General features: G+C 37.3%; 2 protein-coding genes across 8 annotated transcripts; one reads left to right on the forward strand and one right to left on the reverse strand.

Annotated features, from left to right (window-relative positions):
* Positions 1 to 7,846: 7,846 nt before the first annotated feature.
* LOC111594512 (von Willebrand factor A domain-containing protein 8) lies at positions 7,847 to 13,800 on the reverse strand. 2 transcript variants are annotated; one of them, XM_023307833.1, is made up of 9 exons: positions 13,711 to 13,740; positions 13,199 to 13,200; positions 12,867 to 13,081; positions 12,359 to 12,786; positions 11,976 to 12,296; positions 11,344 to 11,912; positions 8,785 to 10,908; positions 8,294 to 8,728; positions 7,847 to 8,218 (listed from the first exon to the last, which is right to left on the reverse strand). In XM_023307833.1, the coding sequence occupies exons 3-9, from the start codon at positions 13,057 to 13,059 to the stop codon at positions 8,119 to 8,121; spliced, it is 4,170 nt and encodes a 1,389-aa protein (XP_023163601.1). In that variant the 5' UTR covers positions 13,060 to 13,081; positions 13,199 to 13,200; positions 13,711 to 13,740; the 3' UTR covers positions 7,847 to 8,118. The 2 variants fall into 2 exon arrangements, with proteins under 2 accessions (XP_023163601.1, XP_023163600.1); XM_023307832.1 differs by lacking the exon at positions 13,711 to 13,740 and adding an exon at positions 13,783 to 13,800 and having other exon boundaries at positions 7,848 to 8,218.
* Positions 13,801 to 21,707: 7,907 nt separating this feature from the next.
* Positions 21,708 to 25,120, forward strand: LOC111598815 (pyrimidine-specific ribonucleoside hydrolase RihA). Of its 6 annotated transcripts, none has more exons than XM_023314243.2 (4): positions 21,708 to 21,713; positions 22,675 to 22,916; positions 24,172 to 24,618; positions 24,691 to 25,120. In XM_023314243.2, exons 2-4 carry the CDS (start codon positions 22,707 to 22,709, stop codon positions 25,045 to 25,047), a joined length of 1,014 nt encoding a protein of 337 aa, XP_023170011.1. In that variant the 5' UTR covers positions 21,708 to 21,713; positions 22,675 to 22,706; the 3' UTR covers positions 25,048 to 25,120. The 6 variants fall into 6 exon arrangements, with proteins under 6 accessions (XP_023170011.1, XP_023170010.1, XP_023170009.1 ...); XM_023314242.2 differs by lacking the exon at positions 21,708 to 21,713 and adding an exon at positions 21,892 to 22,044; XM_023314241.2 differs by lacking the exon at positions 21,708 to 21,713 and adding an exon at positions 21,892 to 22,034.
* The last annotated feature ends 654 nt before the right edge of the window (positions 25,121 to 25,774 follow it).

A 25,774-nucleotide genomic window follows, 5' to 3' on the forward strand; every position in this document is an offset into this window, starting at 1 on the left:
AATTTTAAGTGGCTTAGCCAATTATCAATCTTTATTTTTTAGGCATTTCGTTATATTTCGACTGTCAACAATTTAATATGAAATTTAAGTTTGCGCTATCTTAAATGATTATATAATATTTTCTAGCCAAAGATTGGAGAGGATCTTCAAATTACTTTTAAATACCCTAGTCAGTGTATTGCTTAGGACGTTAAGTACATAGTCATCGAAATAAATAATGCTAAATATATATAGTAGTCTTCCAGTTTTTACCAATCCCTTTTAAGAACGGAATGATTTACTAGGTAGAAACCCGACTTACTTACCACCAATGGAATTTACCATAAGCTAAGCTATGCCTTAGACCAAGTTTAAAGTAAGCAGAAATGTTGGTGTTGGGCACTACCGAATGCAGAATACTCATTCACCATCTAAAAACATTTCAATGGTGACTGGCGAATAGGCAACGGACTGGCGGAAAACTTCGTGAATGACTTAAAAACATATTAAGGTGCTGAAATTTTAAATTTATAGTATTTTCATTGTATAAGAGAATATAACTGTCTATGTCGTATGATGCTACGACAGGCATAACTGTCTCTAGGTCTTGTCTTAGGACCTGTAGAGGTGCTCTATCCACGTAAGTGTCGTCTAATCTGGCTACCATAGCGTCAAAGTTTAACGGTGTCTGATAACGCCAACAGCGACTTTGTGGCACCCCTTATTTTGTGGGCATAGCTACGTCGTACGGCCTGCCTCTCTCCACCCTAGGTACTCAACATGGTTAGCCGTGATATCTTGATACACCTGAATTCTTTGTGTTATTAAGATTTGGGCACCCACTGAGCAAATGCAACTAACTGCGCTTTGACACAACGATTTATTCTAAATTTGTTTTTTCTCGGCTTATGTGTAGGGTGAGTTTTCTATTAACGTTGGGCGCCAATTAAGTTTAGGTGTCTCTTTGAAGTCTCTACAATGATCCAACGTTTGTTGATGTTCTGGTCTTCCTTGTCTTGTCCCGCGACGAAGCGTAGCAGGATCTTTTCTTGGTTGTTACATATTTCTAACAGTACTGGCCCTGTGGCTCAGCAATGAAGTATTAAATTTCACGGCAATGCCGGAGCAATGTCTTTATTTCAAATGAACTTTTGAAATCCAAATGAACAGAACTGAGTTTAAAGCCGTTAGCGAGCTGAGGCATCAAAATATACAAAAATACAAAAGAATCTGAAGCTACAAAGTTACAAAGCTACAGCCAGCAAGTCGAACTAATCTAAGTGTGAATACAAATAACTGTGGTGGTGTTCAGTTGTGTAATAATCTTTATTCGTCTGAGAAAGAGTTCTTATACCCTGGCTCATGCGTATTTCATCTCTTAACCTAAGTACATTATGTAATGAGTGGAGCTCCAAGCGGTAGACATACTATGCTCTCCCGTTGTGTAGCTTCATATATATAGCTTGTACATACTTATATGCATATGGCATAAACATTAGGCAAGCGGCATAGACTTTAGGCAAAGTGCGTACGCGGCATCTCCCGCGCTGCTGTGGTCTGACCATAAGTGGCTGATCATATTACATTTGTTTATTTTTGCGCTCGCCCTATGTTTATGCGTAGGGACAAATGTCACCATATGCGTATTTAGTATACACTTTCATATGTTAGGCATATGACGCATCTATATGCAGAATACTCTACATTGCTTCGGGTATTATTGATATGTTATTAAATATACTAAAGTATGTTCATGCCTGAACATTCTGCGGGGGGCCAAATGTGACAGCTAGCAATTGCTAGCAACCCAATTTTTCGATGCTTCCCAGAGTTTTCTATGACGTCCATGCACATCGTTGTTGATGCGCTGATTACCTTGTTGGTTGATAATCCAGATATATTGCCAGAGATAATCCATTCAAGTTCGGTCTTTTGTCCCAGGGTTTTGTTGATTTTCTTTACTTTTCCCAACATTATTAAGGGAAGTAAATCAACGCCAATGACAACGTCAATTCGACTGGGCTCGTTAAAATGTGGTTCTGCTAGCGCGCAGCCATTGCAATCCTTATTGACATCCATTTCAATTTTCTTGGTCGGAAGAGCTCTCTGAAGTTTTGGCATAACAAGTGCCTGCTTAGTGGTGATGAATTTGCTTTTAAACCGGGGTTTGATTGTTAAGCAAACACTATTTTTAAGAATTTCTATATTTTGCGAAATTCCTTGAACTTCCACGTTCTGTTTAGTTCGGCGCAGTTTTAACTGTTGTGCAACTTCTTCAGATATTAGGGTTTTTTGCGAGCCTCCATCTATAAGGGCCCTTAGCTGCTCGTATTTTCCAGACTTATTTTTAATCTGGATGAGCGCTGTCGCCAGCAACGTATCTTGTCCTTTATTTTCATTTAGACAGTTGCTGCTGACGGTCTCATTTTTCCTTCCTTCCTCGTGAAGCAAATTGTAGTGTGCTTTGGTGCATTGATTTCAAGTCCAATTCTTTCTGCAATCTTTAACGCTGTGGCTGCCTAGACATTTGTAGCAAAGCGAGTTTTTGAACACAAACTCCTTGCGTTTTTTAACCGGCTCAGCTCTAAATTTCTGACACCTGGTTATTTCATGTCCAGTCAATTGGCAAAAACGGCATCTCTTGTGGCTCGTTGTCTTTGCTTCCCTTGACGTATGGGCGGCGCTTTTTTGCACTGAGTCTATTGAGTTATACAGTTGCTCAATAAACTCTAGTACATCGTCCAAGGACTGAATTTCTCTGGCCTTTTTTACGTGTTGCTCGTAAAGTTATAGGACTTCCGTAGAGAATCGTCGCAACAGAATTTGAGCGATTAGAGCGTCAACTTCATTACCAAATTGACCCTTTTCTTTGATAATGAAAATGCATTCTGTTGCTGTGTCCAAGAACTTGCGGATACTGCCTTCATCATTGTTCTTCAGCAGTTCCATGTCCACTAGCTGGTTGACGGCGTTAGCAAATATTTTGCGCGTATTTTCGTAGCGCTTGCATATTAGTTCCCAAGCCGAGTTGTAGTTAGCAGACGAGCCAATTAATAAATGGCCTACGACCATTTTGGCTTCTCCCTTAAGGCATGACTTCAGGTAATTCAGCTTCCTTGTCTCGCTGATATCTCTCCTGTTGTGAATCACCTCAGAGAATAACTCGAAGAACGTCGGCCACTCTTTGGGGCTTCCGTTGAAGTGAGGAAGATCCACTTTCCGTAGCTCTGGAACGTCTTCTTGTGTATTTTGCAAGCCAGCTACTCTTCTGTTTAGTTTTTTTTGTGAGTATGCTGACATTGCATTCCAGCTCATCGATCTCATCGATGTCGAAGGCAAATTTTTCGTATTTTGCCTCTAAATCCGTGAGCGTTGACTGGACTTTGTTCCACAGGAAAATCAACTTGTCTTTATAGTCAAGGATTTCTTCCTGGCCGCTGAGCTCTAGATTGGCATACACTTCTTGCATGTGTTGCCTTACTTTTAGAGCTCGTTTGTCCACAAGATCAACCAGCACATCCATTGGGCTCGAGCTTCTTTGGGAAAATATTATTTCCTGCTGCCTGTGGATGGATGCTGTTTCGTCGGTGTCTATGGCGTGGTCGGCAACTTCGACTTTCATCAGAGACTCCTCGTAGCTCCTGATGTTTTCCATTACGCCATCATATATTTTCTCCTTAAAATATTGATGATCGATGACACCGATTTTGACCAGTATTAGATGATTGGCAGTAAACTCTGCTGCCAATCTATCAATGGCTGGTAACGCATCCTTGTTTGTGATGCTCTGCCGGATCTTGTCATAGATCTCTGATTGCTTTTTAAGCAACTCCAGAGTTTTTGCCGACAGCATTTTGATTGTGTTTTTTCCGTGTGAAAATTTGAACTTAATTTACCCTTTGGCTTGACCCGTTGGAGGTGTTTTTGTTTTGATCGCCTGGTTGATCGTGTTGTGCCTCTACTCACAGCTCGAATTGGTAAGCCAAAGAAAATTATTTAAACAATTTTTCACTTCACTTTCACACTTGTCACAAACGTAGCCTTGTATATTTTACTCGAAGGACCAAAAAATGTGTGTACACATCACAAACGAAGCCTTGTGGCTTCGGCTCGAAGGACCAAAAAATGTGAATACAAATAACTGTGGTGGTGTTCAGTTGTGTAATAATCTTTATTCGTCTGAGCAAGAGTTCTTATACCCTGGCTCATGCGTATTTCATCTCTTAACCTAAGTACATTATGTAATGAGTGGAGCTCCAAGCGGGAGACATACTATGCTCTCCCGTTGTGTAGCTTCATATATATAGCTTGTATATACTTATATGCATATGGCATAAACATTAGGCAAGCGGCATAGACTTTAGGCAAAGTGCGTACGCGGCATCTCCCGCGCTGCTGTGGTCTGACCATAAGTGGCTGATCATATTACATTTGTTTATCTTTGCGCTCGCCCTATGTTTATGCGTAGGGACAAATGTCACTATATGCGTATTTAGTATACACTATCATATGTTAGGCATATGACGCATCTATATGCAGAATACTCTACATTGCTTCGGATATTATTGATATGTTATTAAATATACTACAGTATGTTCATGCCCGAACACTAAGTGATAACACTGATCTTGCAATTTGTGCAAGATATCAAATAGCTGACCATTTCGATCAAGGCGCTGAACCGAGCTCTCGCATATGTATAAACATAGATTTTTATATGGTGGTGTACATGTATATATATATTCCAATTTGAATTCTATAGCTTTAATAGCGGTGAATATATAAATAAATGTAAAACAAATGGCCAGATGTCCTTTTAATACGTCTTAATCTTAGTACACCTGAAAATAGAGAGAAGACAAATCTTATCTATCTCATATAAAATATTTATTTCTGGCTTCTGGTGTTCCTGATAATCGCCTAAAAGGAACAAATCAAGCTTTTTGAAGGCAGAGCAATGCACAAGTATTGAAGAAGGAATGTCAAGAAATCGAATTATTACCGAAACTTAGGTCTTCGGGATTTTCAATGTTTTTAAAGCATTATATATAGCAGCCCAAGGTTGATGGTATATCTGTAGCCACATTACATACGGATGCCATCAAATTTTCATTTTATCTGATTTAGATCGTAGACTATTTAGAACTTTTAAATTTTAAAACCATCACAACAAAATTATAAAATAAGTTTGATATTTAATAATTCTTTTGAATCATGTTTCAAATTTACCTGTTATATATTATATATTTGATAATATATTAATCAAGTATATAACAAAGATTAATATTTTTCACACAGCCACACTCAATACATCTGTACTACGAGCTGTAATCTATTTTAATTTGAAATCTAATTTTAAGTGGCTTAGCCAATTATCAATCTTTATTTTTTAGGCATTTCGTTATATTTCGACTGTCAACAATTTAATATGAAATTTAAGTTTGCGCTATCTTAAATGATTATATAATATTTTCTAGCCAAAGATTGGAGAGGATCTTCAAATTACTTTTAAGTACCCTAGTCAGTGTATTGCTTAGGACGTTGAGTACATAGTCATCGAAATAAATAATGCTAAATATATATAGTAGTCTTCCAGTTTTTACCAATCCCTTTTAAGAACGGAATGATTTACTAGGTAGAAACCCGACTTACTTACCACCAATGGAATTTACCATAAGCTAAGCTATGCCTTAACTTTAATAAACAATGGTTGAATAACCCTGCATGCTTATAGGCTTTTAGCCTTAGACCAAGTTTAAAGTAAGCATAAATGTTGGTGTTGGGCACTACCGAATGCAGAATACTCATTCACCATCTAAAAACATTTCAATGGTGACTGGCGAATAGGCAACGGACTGGCGGAAAACTTCGTGAATGACTTAAAAAACATATTAAGGTGCTGAAATTTTAAATTTATAGTATTTTCATTGTATAAGAGAATATAATTTTTTTTTATTTTTTATTTTCATCTATATGATGTATATATGCATATTCTAGCAAAAGAAATTTGCAAGCATGTACAAAATTTCGACTAAATAAACATGCTCCCCGCGCCCGCACCCTCACAATCAAGAAGATAGATCAAGCATAGAACCTAACTTAACATCGGCCGTTCGAAACAATTCTGCCATTTCCGCAACTTCATCGCGCATATTATTCTTTAAACATATTTCTCATTTAAGTAAAAATTATAATTCAATTTAAAGAACTTGGGTCGATTTCCAAAATACAACAAAAATCAAACTTGTACAAACTAAATGCAATATTTTATGACTCCAGTTCTAACAAGTAAAAAGCTCTAGTCAGGGCGACTCGGAGATACCCTGATACCTGTCCCATCTGCGTTTTTTAATATTTTTCAGTTTGAATCGAGTATTAAAAAAAAAACAAATATCAAATAAATACCGACATTACGACACCAAGATTTGAACCGACTATGCCTACGAAACGTACATCAACTCTACCAATACCACCACTTCATAATTAAAAAATTTAAAAACGACAAAAACCCACTGCACTGCTTGTGCAAGAAGTTGCTAATGTCAAAAATAGTAGTTAAAAATTTAAGCACAATTCAATCCCTATGTCGATTCTTTGAATAGAAAAGATTAGACTATTTGAATGCATATGTGTGCACACGTATAGGAAAAATGCTAGCGCTTAGCGCTGCTTGACATGTGCTTTGTGAATTGGCCAAACGTTCTGTTGTACTAAATGCATTTTAATGAAATTTTCAGCACATGATGTACATATTTTATTAGATTAAAAAAACTGCAAACTCCTTCACATATTGACTCTATTTTCAACTGAACTTAAACTTAAAAGTTTGGGAAAATTTGAAGTCGGTATCTAAAATATAACAAAAATCAAAACTGTAGAAAATAAACATAAGACTAAATACATAATTTGGAGGCGCTAACTCTTAAGCTTTATGAGATTTATTTTAATAACTATATATTGATCATGTTTTTAGTCTATAGCAATAAGACGGGAATAGTTTGCGATTACTTTAAACAAACTTGCTATGCGCGTGCTATATACGGACGCGTATATAGCGTATGGACGCGGATTGTTCGCTGATTAAGAGTTTATATACTTTATGGGGTCTGCTACGCCTTCTGCCTGTTATAAACATTTTTTTTATTTCATCAACACAGACGGGCAAACTGGCAGGCAAATTTGTATATAACTGATCTAAGAGTTTTTTCCTACAAGCTCTTTATGAAATAATAATATGATAAGAATTATCCAATTTAGTCCTTGCGAGTTAAGATATAATAGATACAAGATAAAATTTAAAAGTCTTTAAAATACATATGTTTACTAAAATGAAGCTAGCGCCAACATTTATTAATGGTTGGTTCTTGTTTTGTTGTAAATAAATATATATTATAATAAAACTAAAATATTAGCAATTTGTGTAAAAGTTTTCTTGCAATTCAACCGGAAGGTAGAATATTGTTAAAAATCTCCGATATATTCTCTTCAGAGTGCTACAACAGCTGCAGTATGACCTGTGGCGGCCTAATGACTACACTATCAGGTTACTTGTACTGGTAATTTAGTTAAATACACAATGCAAACTTGCTAGCAATGTGCTTCCAACACAATGGTAAATGACAGATTCACACAGACACATAACCGATAAATCTTTGTGAACTTTTAATTAACATAATCGCAAATAAATTTTAATTGTATTTTTATCACAATTCATTTGTTTTGCATCTTTCAATTAAATATGAGGAAATTCATCTAGCTGCAGAGAAGTTCAAAGTCTTAAGAAATTAATCTTTTTTCAAGAACATTTATTTCACGGTCAGTAACTTATTATTATTACGCTAATGTAGTCCTGTAACTTTAAAATTTTATTCGGTTGGATAATTAATGGTTATATATCGGCCTGTATTTGTTTCAGGTTTTTTGTATATATACATAAGTAGAAATAGAAACTGGAGTGTTATAAACGGTAGTTCAGTTGCATTTTAGGGTATCTACTGCTCGGACATTCCTGAAAAGGTGCTCATCCTTGTTATATTTTTATATTTATTTTATTTTACAATAAGGGTAAACAAATATACACAGAAACATAAATTTTAGATTACAATTATAGGAGCATTATTTTTTTCCAAAATCAACTTTTTACAAGAGGGAGGTTGTAATCATTTGATTTAGTATTTGCGGCAATTTTGTAAGGTCCATACATACGTAGCTCTGGCCCACTGGCATTTCAGTTTTAATTCTTGAACAAATAATAATTAAGTAAGTTGATAATACAGTGAGTCATCTAAGCTTATTTTATAGTATATACACTTACCTTTCAGCCTCTTCTGCCAAACTTCCAATGAATATTACATATCCCTTAACCTTTGGTTCACTGCGGTTTAAAGCCTCGGCTAAATCTTTTGATGAGATACCATATCGCGCGAGATTGGCATCACTAAGAACAACGACAATACTATTGTCGTAATCGACTTCTTCGCCCAGGGTGGAACAAGCTTCGCGTGCCGCTTTTACGGTGGTATCACCGGGCCAACAAAATTGCGAATGAGCATGCATCATACGAATTATATCAAAACGCTCCCTGTCGTTTTTAGGCCAATTACCAACATTGACAAAAGGAAGCTCCCAACCTTCACCACTATGGCCAACAATATCATACACTATTTTTTTTTCGTAACCCTCAAAGGCTTCCATAATCATGACTACGGCCTCCAATTGACGGTCTAGCCGTCCATCATAACCATTGAATCTAGAAAAACGATGTATTAAATGAAAGATATATTGTCAAAATTATGTAACACCCACCTGTACATTGATCCTGAGACATCAACTACAAGTTTAAGACGATTAGGTTTTTCATTACTATTATTCGTCCAGGGATTCGCCTCAGTACGTCGCCTGTAAATATTTTTCTCTCCGGTGATACCCTCAATAAGACGAGTGTCGTCCACGTCACCATAAGTTTGGTATTTTTGCCATTGGCGTTCTTTACTTTTACTTTGTAAAGTCTCTAACATGTTTTTCAGTTGTAGTACTTGTTTTTGGTTGGCTTCACTGAATTGAGCGTACAACCGATGGTCGTGAGCAGACATTTTTATCTCTTGTAGCTTCTGCTCATATAACTTTCGGTTCATTGCACGTGCGGCTTGCTTTATTTCCTCTGGAATGTCAGCTTTCTCCTCATCCGTCAGTTGATACACAGTATGGCTCTTGTCAAAACGAAAGGGCCCACCCTTACCACCTAGACCCGCTGTATCGCGTCCCCCACTACCACCGGCCCACGTGTTGCCACCAACATGGGGTTCATTTTTAGGATCTAATTTACCAAACTTCGGTCTTGACACACTTAACCCGCTATGGCGTTCGATAGTCAACTTAAGCTGTTGTTGCTTACGAAGAGTTTGCATTTCATTTCTTGCATATGCATCAATAGGCAGACCATGTTTAGCTAAAACATTGGTTACTTGCTGCAACGTCGCCGGCTGGTAGCGATCAAAATCAAACACGTTCCCTACTAGTTCGGACATGTTTTCGTCTGGAAAACGTTCCAAGTGTTTAACAATGCTAACGACTTCCCTCATAGAATACGGATAATTAAGTAGCCCCTCGTCTGCCATGCTGCGAAGCTCGCCAAATGCATTCACTAACATTGTGAGTGTTTTAATAGGTACAGTGGGTCCATATCGCTGTAACAGATATATCTCTGATTCTGGAGTGGGATTCTCGATGGCATGGCAACTAAAAACATCGCCTACTGCCGCAAAGAAATCATTGCCTAAAAATGGAAACCCTGGCCGGTTTGCCAGTACAATAACTCGAAAATCTTTGTGCGTTTCGATTAAATTTGGTTCATTTGCGTCAACTCCAAATGGGACAATCATACGCCCATCTGAAAGCACCATCTTGCCGTTCCCAACTAAAGTGCGAAGAATGCAGGAAACATTCACCGGTGCTTTATCGGCTTCATCTATGACAAGTACATGACCTAACTTTACTGCTTTTACTAGGGCGCTATCCTGATAGACCACTTTTCCATTATGTAGCGTAGATTGTACTGTAAGGCTGTGCACCGTGGTATCCCTATGTAGCTGTAAATACTCCCGAGGCCGACGCATGAGCTCAAGTAGGCGATCAATAAGCTTATTTTTGCCCACGCCCTGATTTCCCACTAAAAGCAAGTGCTCACCGATAAGAAAGTCCTGTAGAAGGCGTTCCAGCATCATAACGTGCTGCGGCATATCATAAAATAGAGTGCTGGGCACTTTTGATTGTTGAACCGGTGATATTTCTCCCAAATCCATCTCAGTTTCTCCAATTCGTAATTTATTGTTTACCACGTTAATAAGTCGTCTGTTTTCATCATTACTAAGAGTTGTATTCGCCCTTTTTTCAATTCCAGCCTCCATCATTGTCTTTTCCAAAACTGTACGCGTAAGGGAGGGCATAAATTTGATCAGAAATGTATGTTGCAAAATTTCATGAACGTTGTTCAGATTGCTTGATGGATATGCTTTTAAGCGTCGGGCCACTTTTACCAACCGGCGTGTTGATAACGTGTCAGCTAGACCATGAAGCAATGAATCTTTGGAGTTTCGTAATAATTGCGCCAGCGTCAGTAGCTTCAGCATCTCAGGGTGCAAATTGTCGCACAATTGAATAAGTAATTCTTGCTCTTCACTCTGCTGTAATGGCCGCAGCTCCTGATAGATAAACATGCTTATTAATTGTGGAGTCAGCCAATTAGGCTTGCCTGTCCCCGATTTCAAAGGTTCACCCAATGCTATAATGCGAAAAGAATCTGGTATTGGTAGCACACCGCGTTCAGTAAGTTGACTCTTGTTAAATCCGCCCTGCAGAAGCGCCTGATATCGATCCTGACGAAGTAAAGTTGTGCCATCACATAATTGTATTTCGCGATCATGGATTAATCTATAGGCGATCAGATGAGAAAACATTATGACATAATATAAACAAAAATATTTAAGTCTTTTAGTCTATAGAGTTCACTTTCAGTGACACACCATTCTCGTATACATTAATATACTAACCAACGAACAAAAATATTTACTGTAGAATTTTTTTTTCTAAAATTTAAACTCTATAAGGTATATAAAAAAAAATAAAATGTCACCGAAATTGGAAATCCTCTACCTATTATAACGTGGACATGTGCAAACAGACGGAAGAATAGTCAATATAACAAATAGATAGATTCTGTTTGGTTATCGAAAACATTACTCTGTCACTGTAAAAACACTAAGTAGTTTTGATTGACCCCGGGTTGACAGGATTTTAAAATTCTGACGTATACTAAAACTTGGAATGTGTAATTTATTTTTTAAGCAATGATTCATGAACATCTACCGTTGCAGAACCGGAACTGTGCTTCTATGAAGATTTTGAAGGCCAGATAGTATTGCCACTGATCCAGTTTTCGCTGCCCTGATCAATGGGGAATCACGCCAAATGGTGTCGCCTTCTTCATTAGTAACGCGCTGCTGTATAAGATCCCTAGACGTCAAATCTTCATATAGCATCATTGGTTCAGGGATTTGATTAACTAGGCGCAAAAGCTCTGTTATTAATGTTTCTTTGCCAACACCTTTATTGCCCAGCAAACAGACATCTCCAACTGCATAAGCTTGCAACAACGCAGCAAGCACTTGCCGCTGATGCGGCAAGTCCACAAATTCTGCGGTTAATTGTGTGGGCGATCTACAAGGCATGGTTATATGTATTTCGTCCAGATGCACATTTACAACAAGATCTTTAGTGCAGCTACTTATACGTTGTACACTCTGTTTGCCGCTATGATTGAGCGACATATTCGTAAACATTTCATCAACTTGTTTTTGCTGCTCTGGCAATAGAATAGATTTGTAGGGATACAGAGATATTAGCACATCGTGCACAGTAAGCAGCGGATTTCTTTCCTAAAAATGTACTTAAATACTTAATACTAGATTGAGATTATGTCATTTTAGTTTGTGATTTACCATCATTTGAACGCCTTGACGAAGATTATGCAATGGAAAATCAGGAAGCTGAAGTTCGTCGCTAGCTGTTTGAAGTATCAATGCACAGGTAAGCAACTGTTTTAGTGCTGAAGAAGAAACAGTGGTTAATAATTCCTGTAGATCTTCGTACAGCTGTTCAAAAGTGTATGGTAATATGTTTCGCGACTGAAAGCGTGATCGTAGTGGTGGATCTAGTGGTGTGCCTTTATATTTATGTGTGGGAAGTCCAATTGCCACTATGCGGAAGTGTTCTGAGACACGAAGTAAGCCCCATGATTTAAGCTGCTGTTGACTGTGTGTCTGCAATTTGGAAGTGCTTTTAAACCTGTATATGAGTTGACAACATTCTTGAATACACACACCTTTAACAAATTATCATAGCGATTCGGTGCAATAAGAAATTGACCAGTTTCCAGGTGCATTTCACGATTTTCTAGGAGATTGTTGAGTACCGGCAGCACGTTGCGTTCGGCATGCTCAATGCCGTCCAGTACCAGCACTCGTCCATGCAAGGCAGCGCGTACTGCGGCTTGATCATGGTATTCGGCAGACTTTCCGTGAATCTCTCGACGTTGCTTAATATCGCTTTCGGTGGTATCGCGACTAAGCGCAACATATTCAAATTCACGTTCCATAATTTCTAGAAACTGCATAACCAGCTGCCGTCTCTGTGGCCCTGGTACACCCAGGAGAAACATGTCTTGCTTTAGTGAATCCTTTTGCAACATCCAACGTAGATGATGAAGTGCTGTTTGATCCAACTTAATTCTTCCATCCTGTCCATAAGTTACTATAAACGTATTTATATTGAATTTGACAGAATTATATACTGAAACAATCTTTGATCTATCAATAAATAAAAAATTTTACCATATTTATGTGGTATCAAATGGCGTTCCTTGGGCTTTGTTAATCGCGCGTGTACATCTCCAATGATTATCTCTCTGTTATCTGTTGCTTTACTCATATTTATTGCCATGCCATAACCTCTAGTCCCGGCAATCTTCTGTTTAAGCCTATGACGCAACAGGCACCTCTCACGAAAAAACCGATGCAATAGCATGGCAATTAAAGACGGTAGGGCCCTTTTAAGTAGAAGGATTGGTACGTTCGATAGGTTAGTTAAAAAAGTTAGTTAATAAACTTAAGGAACGAACTTTTAATCATTCATTTCAAATTAACGATGTTTAGATAGTACTTACTTCTATATTTTAGATATAAAATAGTTCTCGTCAATTCAAAACTTGACAAAACCTAAAAAAAAAAATTAACAAAAAATTTGACAATTTTTTTTAAAACAGGCATTATTTACTATCGGCCGCGTTTAGAGATAAGTAAATGCTATTTGTGGGTAATCGATATCTTAATAAATATCGTATTTTCCATTGAAATTTTCACCCATAGCTCTGTGAATCGCACTTAACATTAATATTTTAAAATATTTTGAATATATCATATGAATTATCACAGATATAAATTATCAACTATTTTCGTATTATCATCTACAAATTCGTTCCACATTATTTCATAACACATTTTTATTATTCATATTGTACTCCGGTTCTGCCATAGTCATGCCTTCAAACATCACAAATAATGGAAAGATAGTTATATTTTTGATACTATTCATAATATATGAATAGGCATACAAATGGCAGACTTTTCTAAACGGAAGCTTGTACTAGTATTACGAAACAAAATAGATAATTGTTACACCATTTAAATGTGACAAACTGATATTATGTTATAGAGGTTTGTCTTCTATTAGTCACAGATCATAATTCACCATCTCAAGCCTTTGGCGATAGTTGATAAATATTTAGCACTCCTATCGGTGACTTTAATCATTCCACAATGTCAATGTTGTTTTTTATGTTTTACGTTAATATTTTTATCAAAATATCTCTTTTCTTCGATTGGTAGAAACCCTTGAAACACTAAAAATAACTCATTTGAACATTCTTTATCTACAGGAACTTTTCTAAATAAAATTAAATAAATAACAACAATAAAAATCTAAGTAATGACAAACAGTAGCACAAAATAAAGGTGTCAATTCTCCAATAAACACAAAAAAAAAATACTTTAAGAAATAATAGTTATAATGTCGAATCATAATTTTTTTATGATTTCATTTGCCAGTTTCTGCAATGGCTTACTTTGGAAAATTTATATTTATTTTATTCCTATTAATACAATTTTTCATTTTTATTCTTTCATCATTATCTTTTAAATTTAATATATATCAATTTCCTATAATACCAAGAGTTTATACTTGCTGCCAAAGGGAGGTCTTCGAGTTCTATATATTTATTTCATTTTTAATTATGTAGGATTTCTTCTGTACACTGCAAATTTTAAATACGATAACAGAACATGAATCGAAAGTGTGACGTCAATAACAAATTGTTGGTGAATATTACATTTTTGTTTTCGTATTATAATGAAGTTATTATTACAAGTTAACACATAAAATTGGTTAAAGGTATCGATAAGCATTTCTTTTAAGCATTGCCATTTGCTACAAAGCCATTTCGCTGACACATAAGTTCAGTGCTCCGACCGCAACGGTTGGCAGCGGTAACCCGGTACTTGGCTATGTCGCGAGTGTCCGCGTCCGGCAACTAGCCTTACGACATTTCATTATTAATTGTCACATTGCTGAGCCACAAGGCCAGGAATCGGAATGCTTAATTATATTCAATCTAACACCTAACCACTCTGGATCTGGCCAACGATACCACCTATCGAGGACCCCTGGACAGGACGGATCACTTAACTGGCGCCCAACGTGTTAGGATTCATAACCTGGAAGATTCAACAGGCTAGAGTCTTAAATATCATATAAGTTCAAAAAAGAATTCAAATCGAAATAATAAAAAAATATAACACATTAAAACGCAACTGAAGCACAACAGTGCAGTTGTAGGAATCCAGCGAAACAGAGTGGGAAGCAGAAAATGATAGTCATACACACAACCTACAACTCAGCATTAGCCAAGACTAAAACCCAGTTTTCCACAACCAAGACTTCATGGACGCAAACCAGGTGCAAGCACTGATCATGAGTGCCGTTAGCCAAGGCTTGGCCCAGCAAGAAGAAAGGTTTCAGTCTCAGCCATGACAGCAAAGACAAACAGATTGAGCGCTGAAACTCCACAAATAGAAAGTTATCAAAGACTTTCAGTTCAGCCAGAAATACGATGTGAAGTCCCTCTTGATCTTGTAAAGTCTGTCCACGAATTTAGTGGAGGCTCTGACGACTACTGTGCATGGAGGCAGTCAGCCTGCGATGTTCCTTTGATGCAATTATATGCTTTGACTTGCTAGCGCGAGCGAAAGTAGCATTACATTTGCAAGAGGAGGGCATGCTCACTTGTCTAAACAAATCGGAGCAGTTAAAGTATCACAAATATGAAAGTGTAAACTTGACAGATGTTGATGACATAGAAGTACCAACTAGGTAAAAAAACAAGTAAGAAAGCTCTTGTCGGAGTGCCCGACTAGGAGATACCCTCATCCCAGTACTAATTGCGTTTATTACTATTTTCCGTAGTTTGTATCGATCGATATTCAAAAAAAAGGAAACAAATAAAAAACGACATTACGATACCAGGATTCGAACCCGGACTGTTTTCGCAACGTGCACCAACTCTACCAACACCGCCACTTCATAATTTAAAAACAAACAATAAAAAATATTTCATCTCCACCGGTCTCGAACCCTGGGACGAGCTGCATACGAGCGCCGCCTCTACCAACGCAGCCACTGCACCTCTTGCAAGAAGAGTTGCAAATTTGAAGTTGAGTATCAGCTGATAATTCAAGCAGTATTCAATCGCAATTTAGATTCTTCAAATAGAAAAGAATACACGCCTTTGAATGTATGTGTGCACACGCATAGGAAAAATGCGTGCGCGTGGCGCTGCTGACATGTGCTTTTGCAATTTGGCCAAACGATTTGTTTAATAACTTCTGTTTTACTTAATGGATTTTAATGAAATTTTCAGCATATGGTTTACATATCCTATTGGCTTGGTTGAGATGCAAACGCCTTCATATAATAGCCCAAGTTCCAACTGAACTTAAATTTGAAGAATTTGGGGTAATTTTGAGCCGGTATCCAAAATCCAACAGAAACCAAAATTGCATAAAATATACATAAAACTAAATACAAAATTTGGAGGCTCTAGATCGTTTTAATTCGATAACAATTAAATGCGAATAGGTATCGAACATTTAAAACACACTTGACCTGCGCATGCTATACCTCTAAATCTCTAGCTCTTATAGATGCTGAGATCCACGCGTCCACACATACGGACAGACGGACGGACGGACAAACAGACAGACGTACAGGGCTCAATCGGCTCGGCTTGTCATCCTGATCAAGAATATATATACTTTATGGGGTCTTCCACGCCTCCTTCTGCCTGTTACATGCATTTGCACAAAACCATTATACCCTGATACCAGGGTATAAAAATTCGAGGCTATGATTTTGAAGAGAATCGAGGCATTTTCGACCGCTAACTTTCAATACCTCTGTCATTGCCACTATTCGAACCATAGATAATGAGCCGGTATATTCTAAATTATACCCACACCCTATGGGAGTTTTTGATTTCATAAACACAGAAATCAAACAATTAATGAACGATTGCATTATCAGACCATCCAGATACCCATTCAACAGCCCTTCCTGGGTCGTTGACAAAAAGGGGTTTGACACGGATGGCAACAAAATAAAGAGGTTAGCAATAGACTTCAGAAGGCTCAATGAGCGCACAATAGCCGATCGATACCCAATGCCAAGCATTCCTATGCCTATGGAAAGGCACCATTTTTCACAACCCATTTAAACTCAAGTTATCAACAAATCTACTTAGCTGAGCGCGATCGTGAAAAAAACCAAATACGAATTCTGCCGATTGCCTTTCGGACTCAAAAATGCGGGAAGCATTTTCATTCGGAGGTCAATCGATGACGTTCTCAGAGAACACTTCGGAAAGATTTGCTATGTGTTTGTCGATGACGTCATAATCTTTTCAGAAAACGAAAACGATCATGTGCGACACAGTTTTAGAATGCATATACAGTGCCAACATGCGTGTCGCCCAAAAAAGACATTTTTTAAAGAAAGCGTAGAATTTTTAGGCTTTGTAGTGACCACAGATGGAGCTAAAACAGACCCCGAAAAAGTGAAGGCCATACAGCAATTCCCTGAGCCAGAAAACTTATTCAGCTTGCGATCATTCCTTGGCTTGGCCAGCTATTATAGAATATTCATTAAAGATTTTGCATCAATAGCAAGACCATTAATAAACATACTCAAGGGAGAAAATGGCTCTATAAACAAGCAAGTCCAAACAGGCCCGAGTTGAGTTTAACGAAACTCAACGCAATGCTTTGCGGAACATCGTAGCGTCAGAAGACGTCACCCTCATGTACCCTGACTTCAAGCAACCCTTTGATCTTACTACTGATGCCTCTATGAACGGCATTGGGGCTGTTTTGTCGCAAGGAGGCAGACCTATTTCCATGATTTCCAGAACATTAAAGGAGAGCGAATCTCATTATGCTACCAATGAAAGGGAGTTCTAACCATTATCTGGGCCTTAGGAAAGCTACAGAACTATCTATATGGAACCAAAGAAATGAACATATTCACTGACCTTCAACCCCTTACCTTCGCTGTCTCCGACAAAAACACAAATGCAAAAATCAAAAGATGAAGAGCATTTATTGCTGAACACAACGCAAAATTCTATAAACCAGGGAAAGAAAATTTAGTGGCAGGTGCCCTTTTCAGGCAAAATTTAAACGCTATACAAGACGAACCTTCATCAGAGGCACAATTCCAGCTACAAAGAAAATTTATTATCTTCGGCAGCAAAATTCGCCACATCATTAGCTTCTTAACTAAAAACTCTCTTCGGGAAACATTAAAACCTCTCATTCGAGATGCAGTTAACGCAATTCATTGCAACCTTCCCACACTAGCTAGCTTCCAGCATGATCTTATTTTAAGGTTTGCTTCCACCAAATTTCGACATTGTAAAAACTATGTTTCAGATATCACTTATAAAAACGAACAAATTGAAATTATTACGTCAGAACACAGCAGCGCGCACAGAGCCGCACAGGAAAACGTGATTGTTTTACGTTACTTCGTGACTACTATTTTCCAAAAATGAACAGATTAGCAAAAGAAAATGTAGTTAATTGCAAAACATGCACAAAATCTAAATATGACAGGCATCCACCAAAACAACAGTTGGGAGCCTCACCAATCCCGTCTTATGCTGGCGAAATGCTACATATAGACATTTTCTCCACTGACAAAAAGCTCTTCCTCACTTGCTTAGACAAGTTCGCTATCGTGCAACCAATCCCGTCACGAACAATAGTAGACTTAAAAATGCACATTATTCAGATTGTCAATTTGTTCCCAAAAACTAAAACAATATACTGCGACAACGAAGCGGCATTCAACTCAATGGTATCATTACTCAAAAATAGCTACAATCTAAAAATTGTTAATGCATCACCATTACACAGTGTTTCCAACGGCCAAGTAGAAATGTTCCATAGCACACTAGCAGACATAGAAGTTTCAAAATGGATAAAGAAGCTAGTGACACAGTTGGGCTAATATTAAGAGAAACAGTGGAATACAATAAATCAATTCACTCAGTTACCAACAAAAAACCAATTGACATCATATATGCCTCGCCAATTGAATTTAGACAGAGCATCAAAGGAAGAATAGATACCCAATAGATACCAGCACAGCAAGCTGTACTCCAAAGATGTAACTCGGATAGACAAAACAGAGTCTTCTAAGTAGGCGAAAAGGTATTTGTTAAAAATAATATATATGCATAATACTTAAATTAAGAGTAGATTACTAATCGCGCAATAACCCTATTTGTTCTCTACAGGATTCAATTCGCAATTTTGTTAATATCGGGAACGGCACAGAGTCGGATTATCGATTATTCGCATTCCAACTACATCTCGATCATAGATGGGAAGGTATTGATATGGGAATATAGAGGTTATTTAACGCATTCTAGAAATTAACGGAATTCCATGTTATAGCAGATGAAACCGTCGAGTTAGAACTACTCCCACACTCGCATATGCGAAAATTGTTAGACACAGATATAGAGCATATAAGAAGGTTATTTTTGTCGTTTTTGAGGTACAAGCCTAAATTTCCTAGGCTCCGCATTAAAAGTCATAGTAGGCACGCCTGATGCCGCCGATTTCGAGAAGGTTAGGTGGTCCGAATCTCAATTGATTGATCCAAATAATAGGTAATTGATTATAAACGCAGAGACGTAAAAGCTAAAAAAAATGACACACCACACTTGTATAAAACTCGATTATCAAGAAATAGAATACTAATTAATCAGACATCTTGATATCTTGATCAGAAACTTGATTATTACAACTACACTGGCGAAAGCCTGCATAATAAACCCAACCATTTTTTAACATTTTTAAAGATTTGAAGCCATTTTAAATGAACACCCCATAGACGTTCCCATAGTTAGTCTTACAGAAGCGTCTATAATTAAGGTCCTTCAGTCCGAAAACATAGTTCACATATTAATAGCTTATCCTAGAGTAAAATTTATCTGCATGAAGTATCTCAACAACACGCCGCGCTACAACTACAAGACGATATCGTGGCCGAAAGCAACAACGACATCCTATCATTCAACGACTCCGTTACAACGAATTTGCGAATTGACGACACAGGATTCCTGCGCACGAGCACAACACGTTGGCAGCGCCGCCTCTTGCCGAACACAGCCAAGCCACCTTCAACCTGTCACACTAATAGACGACGGTGTGATTTTTATTAACGAAAGCACAGCAAAGGTGACCACCGATGATAACCGGGAAGGCATCACGAATAGGACACCCCTCATCATGTTCTAGTTCTCAGCAATCATCAATGATATGAAATACGTGAACGAGCGTGAGACTTTAAGAAAGACACCAGGCATTGCGGGGTCACCGTTACTTAACATCATCAGGCATGACCCAGTACTGATCATACCCCAACTCCTCAGGATAAACAACAGAAATCTTCAAGTCATCCAGAATTTCGGAAGCGAGTTGACATCCGCCGAAACCTCTAAGAACCTGGCTACGATCGGCGTCTTCCTCAGCATCGCTTTCATTGGCTTCATCATCACTTGGCTGGGAGTAAGAAGATGGCAAACTTCAAGGAAGCTGCAAGGAATCATCAACGGCTACAAGGTATCCGGGGACGGTCAGAAACTTGAGGTGCGAGTAGTTAACATATAAAATTGGCTTAAGGTATCGATAAGCATTTCTTTTAAGCATTGCCATTTGCTATAAAGCCATTTCGCTGACACATAAGTTCAGTACCCCGACCGCAACGGTTGGCCACGGTAACCCGGTACTTGACTATGTCGCGAGCGTCCGCGTTACCGTTTATGCTGAGACGGCTTGCCGACTGAAGCTTAGCAGCTTTGTAGTTCCTGACAATGATCTTCAACTTAGGCCATAGGTTATTAGTTTTAGTTTTGTTCTTATAATTTAAGCTAACGCACGTACGAATAAACGCTGCTCCGGCAACTAGCCGTACGACATTTCATTATTAATTGTCACATTGCTGATCCACAAGGCCAGTAATCGGAATACTTAATTATATTCAATCTAACACCTAACCACTCTGGATCTAGCCAATGGTACCATCTATCGAGGATCCCTGGACAGGACGGATCACATAAGTTACATACATATATTAAAAACATATATATGGAGTATATGTCTGTTCAGAAGCTTAAGCATTTAATTATATGACAATTATTTCAGCTGTCAGGGCATATATTATATATGTGCATAATTTGTACATATATTTATGTGCATAAAACGCATTACGACATCGAGTTTGGAACCCACAATTTCTACGCCACACGCATCAACTCTACCAATACCGCCAATTCATAAGTTAAAAAAAAAAAAAATAAATAAAAAATGTTCTTTCCCCGCCAGGCTCAAACCCGGGGATTACCACAAACGAGCGCCGCCTCTCCCAACACCGCCACTTCACTGCGTGTACAGAAATTTGCAAATTTGAACTTAAGTAGCAGCTGATAATTCAAGCACGTTTTGTTTAATAACTTCTGTTTTACTTAATGAATTTTAATGACATTTTCAGCATATGATCTACATATTCTATTGGCTTGGTAAACATGTATACTCCTTCACATAATGGTCCTATTTCCAACTGAACTTAAATTTAAAGAATTTCGAGAGATTTGGAGCCAAAATACATCAAAAATCAAAATTGCAGAAAATATACATACTGAATACAACATTTGGAGGCTACTGTTAATATTAGTTTCAACACACTTTGAATTTTAACTTACATACGCTTTAAACTAATTCAAAGTTTTCAATATGATGCAAATAACTTTATAAACACAATCACAATCAAGACTTTTAGGTCTTTAGTCTTTTGTTAGTTTTGGGAAATAAATCGCGGCACTCAGAAATTTGGAGCTACATCTTTTGTAAACATGTCAACTCTTTGACCCTATTTCCAACTGAACTTAAATTTTAATAATTTGGGGATATTTGGAGCAGGTATCCAAAATATAACAAAAATCAAAATTACATAAAATATACATAAAACTAAATACAAAGTTTTACGGCTCTAGCTCTTGAGCAGTATGTGATATAATTTAATACCTGCATTTAGCTCATGTTATTATTCTATAGCAATAAATCGGGAACAGTTATCGAATATATGAATCAAACTTGATATGCGCATGCTGTACACGAACCTACAAGTCACTAGCTCTTATAGTTGCTAAGATCGACGCGTTCACGCATATGGACAGAGGGACAGGGCTCAATCGATTCGGCTTGTCGTCCTTATCAAGAATATATATATTTTATGGGGTCTGCCACGCTGCCTTCTGCCTGCGACATACATTTGTACACAACCATTATACCATGATTTCCCATATTCAATGGGATCAGATCAGGGTATAAGAATGTAAAACAAACTTATTAGTTCACCACAGAATGCATCATATCACCGAAAAAACTACTTTAGGCGACAAATAGATTTATTTCGTCTAACGCGTTGTTGTGCACCAACATTTACAAATTAGTACCTTAAATAATTTTTTTTTTTTGTAAAAAATTATCAAAAAAAATCGAAAACAAAGTAATCACTTATATGTTGCTCATCATGCAGTATCTGTTCATTGTGTATTATTATGAGAAATCTGAAATGTACAGCTATCTATCAAGGATATAATCGGAGCAGTTATTTATAAGTTATAATTAAATGTATCCCTAATTAAGTGTATACACAAAGCAAAAAGAACATATCTAGATACTTACAAAATCACATACATTTTTTTTATTGCGCGAAACTATCGTATGAGATTTGAATACTAGCGTTTGTATATATATATGCATTTTGTATGTATATTTGTATGTGCAGTCTTTGTAAGAAGGTTACAAAAAATACATGGCTAAGTATGTACATACATACATATATATGTATTTTTGAAACCAAATAATCTGTGTATTTGTACGCAGCATGTTTTTATCAGAATTGATTATCAGGTGACGACCCATTATGAACTATTATTCATTTTTTCAATGTCGCTCTCAGTAAACAGTTTATTCCCTTATACAACGGCAATCATGTTTACCATCAATCAACACAAGAAATTTGTTATACTGGACTGTGATGGGGGGAGTGACGATGCTTGGGCGTTATTACTACTTTTACGCGCTGAGCAGTGCGGTTTTATTCAACTATTGGCGGTGACAACAACCGGTTGTGGTAATACAACATGTGAAAACGCCGCACGTAACATGAGACGTATACTCACAGCTTGCTCCAGGAATGACGTGAGTACAAGAGACTACAAAAATAATTGGGAGTACTCTAGACCGGAAGGCCCGACTAGCAAATATCTTGAACCCTGTACAGAGCTACTATCATAGGAGCCGTGTTCTTCATATCCTATATACAATTGCTTAGTGAGTCAATTAAAGCTCAAGATGTCCGAACTTTTGAATATAAATATAGCAACCACTATTAGAAATCACTATCAATATTTGTTAATGTATTTCGGCAGCCTGCCTACCAAGTATGATGTCTTTAGTCAATATTATGTTAAAGAACGCTGGTGAGGGTGGATTTATTGAATTATAAAATCTATACGAAATATTGATACTCTTTTAAAATACATATGCTTGACTTAATTGTGTTTACAACCTGTGACAGACAATATATTTTTTCAATTTATATCTTTAATATCGACCAAATAAGTTGTGCTTTTTACTGTAATATCTATCCTCATTATACTTTGAACTCATTGAAAATGGGAATTCAGGGTATACTGGTTTTGTGAATATGCATGTAACAGGAAGAAGGAGACGTGGCAGATCAAATACTTAAATATATTTTTGATTGGGATACCGATCTGAGTCGATGTAGCCTAGTCTGTCTGACTGTCTGCCCGTCTATGTGAATGCAGCGATCTCGTAAACCAAAAAAACTAGGGACTTGGAACTTTTACTGAATGCTTCTGTATGCCATGCGTAGTACAAGTTAATAATTTTTTTTTTTTCATAACATTCGTTTCAATATATTCAAAGGGTTTTACTAATTTTGTAGTAAGTGAGTGTAGCTTGCATACCGTAAGTGTTGGAGACTTCAGATTTATTGTACCGGTTTCTGTAACGAAAATAAAGATTTTGTATATTTTATATTTACTTTCTCCCTCCATCATTCTCCCCAATTTGCAAAAATCGTACTTTAAACACTAGAGACTTGTGCCTTGGCAAAGACAAACATATGAATTTTGTCATCAAGTTTAAAAAATTTGAATAAGAAAGCCCATCTAGAACAAGTAAGAAAGCTCTTTTCGGGCTACCCGAAATCCCCTTATCACAGTCTCATCTGCGATGTTTTAATATTTTCAATAGTTTGTATCGAGTATTCAAAAAAAAAGCAAATAAAAATCATAAAAGATGGGGAAAGTCTGGTGTAGGTAACTGGTGTAGGCCAAATACATTTAATCGGGAAGAGCAAATTAGTACTTTATATGGAGTGTTTATTTTTTAAAGACATTAACCTTTTGTTGGAATCATTGTTTAGATACCAATTTACATGGGCGCAGTAGAACCACTTGCTGGTTACGTCGATGCGGATAGAAAGTTATTTCATGGACGCGATGGATTCGGTGATTGCCTAAATGATGAAAACAGTTTACATATATCCAGTTATGTGCAACCACAGCATGCAGTTATGGCCATACACGAATTTTGCAAGCAACGACCTCAGCAAATAACTATTATTGCGGTGGGTCCACTCACTAATCTGGCACTGGGTTACACTATGTATGGTGAACAATTTGGACTGTGCATCAAAGATATTTACATAATGGGCGGAAACTATCAGGGAGTCGGAAATTCGTCACGTTCCGCCGAGTTTAATTTCCATTCAGATCCGGAGGCTGCACATGCTGTGCTGTTAAAAACCCCATGTCCAATTACTATACTGCCATGGGAACCATGCACCAAAGAGCGTTTCAACATACCTATAGTGAGCAATAAATTTCCAATGTGTGTGGAATTTGTTTTTACATATTGATTAATATGAATAATTGTCTTTCAGAACTGGCGCCTAGGTGAGTTTGTTCAATGCGCTGCTGCTTACAAACACCTTGCAATCGATATACTTAACCAAGTAGAAAATTCCCAGTATGAGATGGATAATTGGAACCCCTGCGATGCATTGTTAGTAGCAGCATGGCTTTTTGAAAAACAGTTTATTAAAAAGTCGAGTACTTGGAATGCGACCGTCGATCTTACAGGTACACATACTCGTGGGCAAATGGTCCTTGATCATTTAAGAGAGTGTAAAAAGTTTCCAGAGAATGTTCGCATCATTGAATTTGTCGATGACGAATGTTTTAAACATATTGTTGAGTGGGCTGCTGGATTGCGTGATACTTTAGACGAAAATAAATAACCATATAACATCCTTACGTCGAGACTAGCAAAATACATGTAACTCTAAATTCGTTGTCAATAAACTTTTTAGATAACACGTTTATATATTTATTTATACAATGAATTTTAAGCTTCACAAGCAGGCAACTCAAATTTGACGTGCAATTGAGAATTGTAGAAGGTAGTCAATGGAAATGACAGGTAACCAAACGTAAACAAATAGTATCTGTTTTAATCTTAACAGTATGGCCGGAAATAAATACATTTGAAGGAGTATAGAGCAGTTATACAACATAAAAAGTGAGCTTCGATAGGCGACCATTTCGGTTGATGTCCTATATTTCTGTTGATCGTAACTAAGAGTAATGGATTTAACAATCAAATATAATGGGCTTAAAAAAATATATTAGATGATAATAGTCATTCATGGTCTAAGCCAGCTCTAAAACTGTGGAAGATATATTTTTACCGACTTGTCACGGCCTCAAAAGGAACAGAAGGTTTCGCATTAAAGTTGAAGAGTACAGGCTTTTGAATTTTTTTTCATAAGTTAACACACGCAGCAAAGCAAACACAGACTACTGCCTAATACCGATAATAATCACGGTCGGCAAATTGTCAGTGCTGAACACATAGCAATACCCGATATTCCCACATTCGTGTGGCAAGTGGTGGTTATGAGATATAAGATACCTGAACCCTGCAAAGCGGTGATATTCCAATCCAATGCGCTTCCTTTATACAAA

Source organism: Drosophila hydei, unplaced genomic scaffold, assembly GCF_003285905.1.
Source record: "Drosophila hydei strain 15085-1641.00,03,60 unplaced genomic scaffold, DhydRS2 tig00000271-arrow-arrow-pilon, whole genome shotgun sequence".
In the NCBI taxonomy this organism is placed as follows: domain Eukaryota; kingdom Metazoa; phylum Arthropoda; class Insecta; order Diptera; family Drosophilidae; genus Drosophila; species Drosophila hydei.

Excerpts from the sequence above, each read along its gene's own strand:
- LOC111598815 (XM_023314240.2), top strand. The coding sequence starts at position 22,481 with ATGTATATTTGTATGTGCAGTCTTTGTAAGAAGGTTACAAAAAATACA. Across the intron at positions 22,917-24,171 it reads CAGCTTGCTCCAGGAATGAC|ATACCAATTTACATGGGCGC; the intron begins GTGAGTACAAGA and ends ATCATTGTTTAG. Across the intron at positions 24,619-24,690 it reads AGCGTTTCAACATACCTATA|AACTGGCGCCTAGGTGAGTT; the intron begins GTGAGCAATAAA and ends ATTGTCTTTCAG.
- LOC111594512 (XM_023307832.1), bottom strand. Across the intron at positions 12,787-12,866 it reads TTTGATACCACATAAATATG|TAACTTATGGACAGGATGGA; the intron begins GTAAAATTTTTT and ends ATACGTTTATAG. Across the intron at positions 8,729-8,784 it reads GTCTCAGGATCAATGTACAG|ATTCAATGGTTATGATGGAC; the intron begins GTGGGTGTTACA and ends TCGTTTTTCTAG.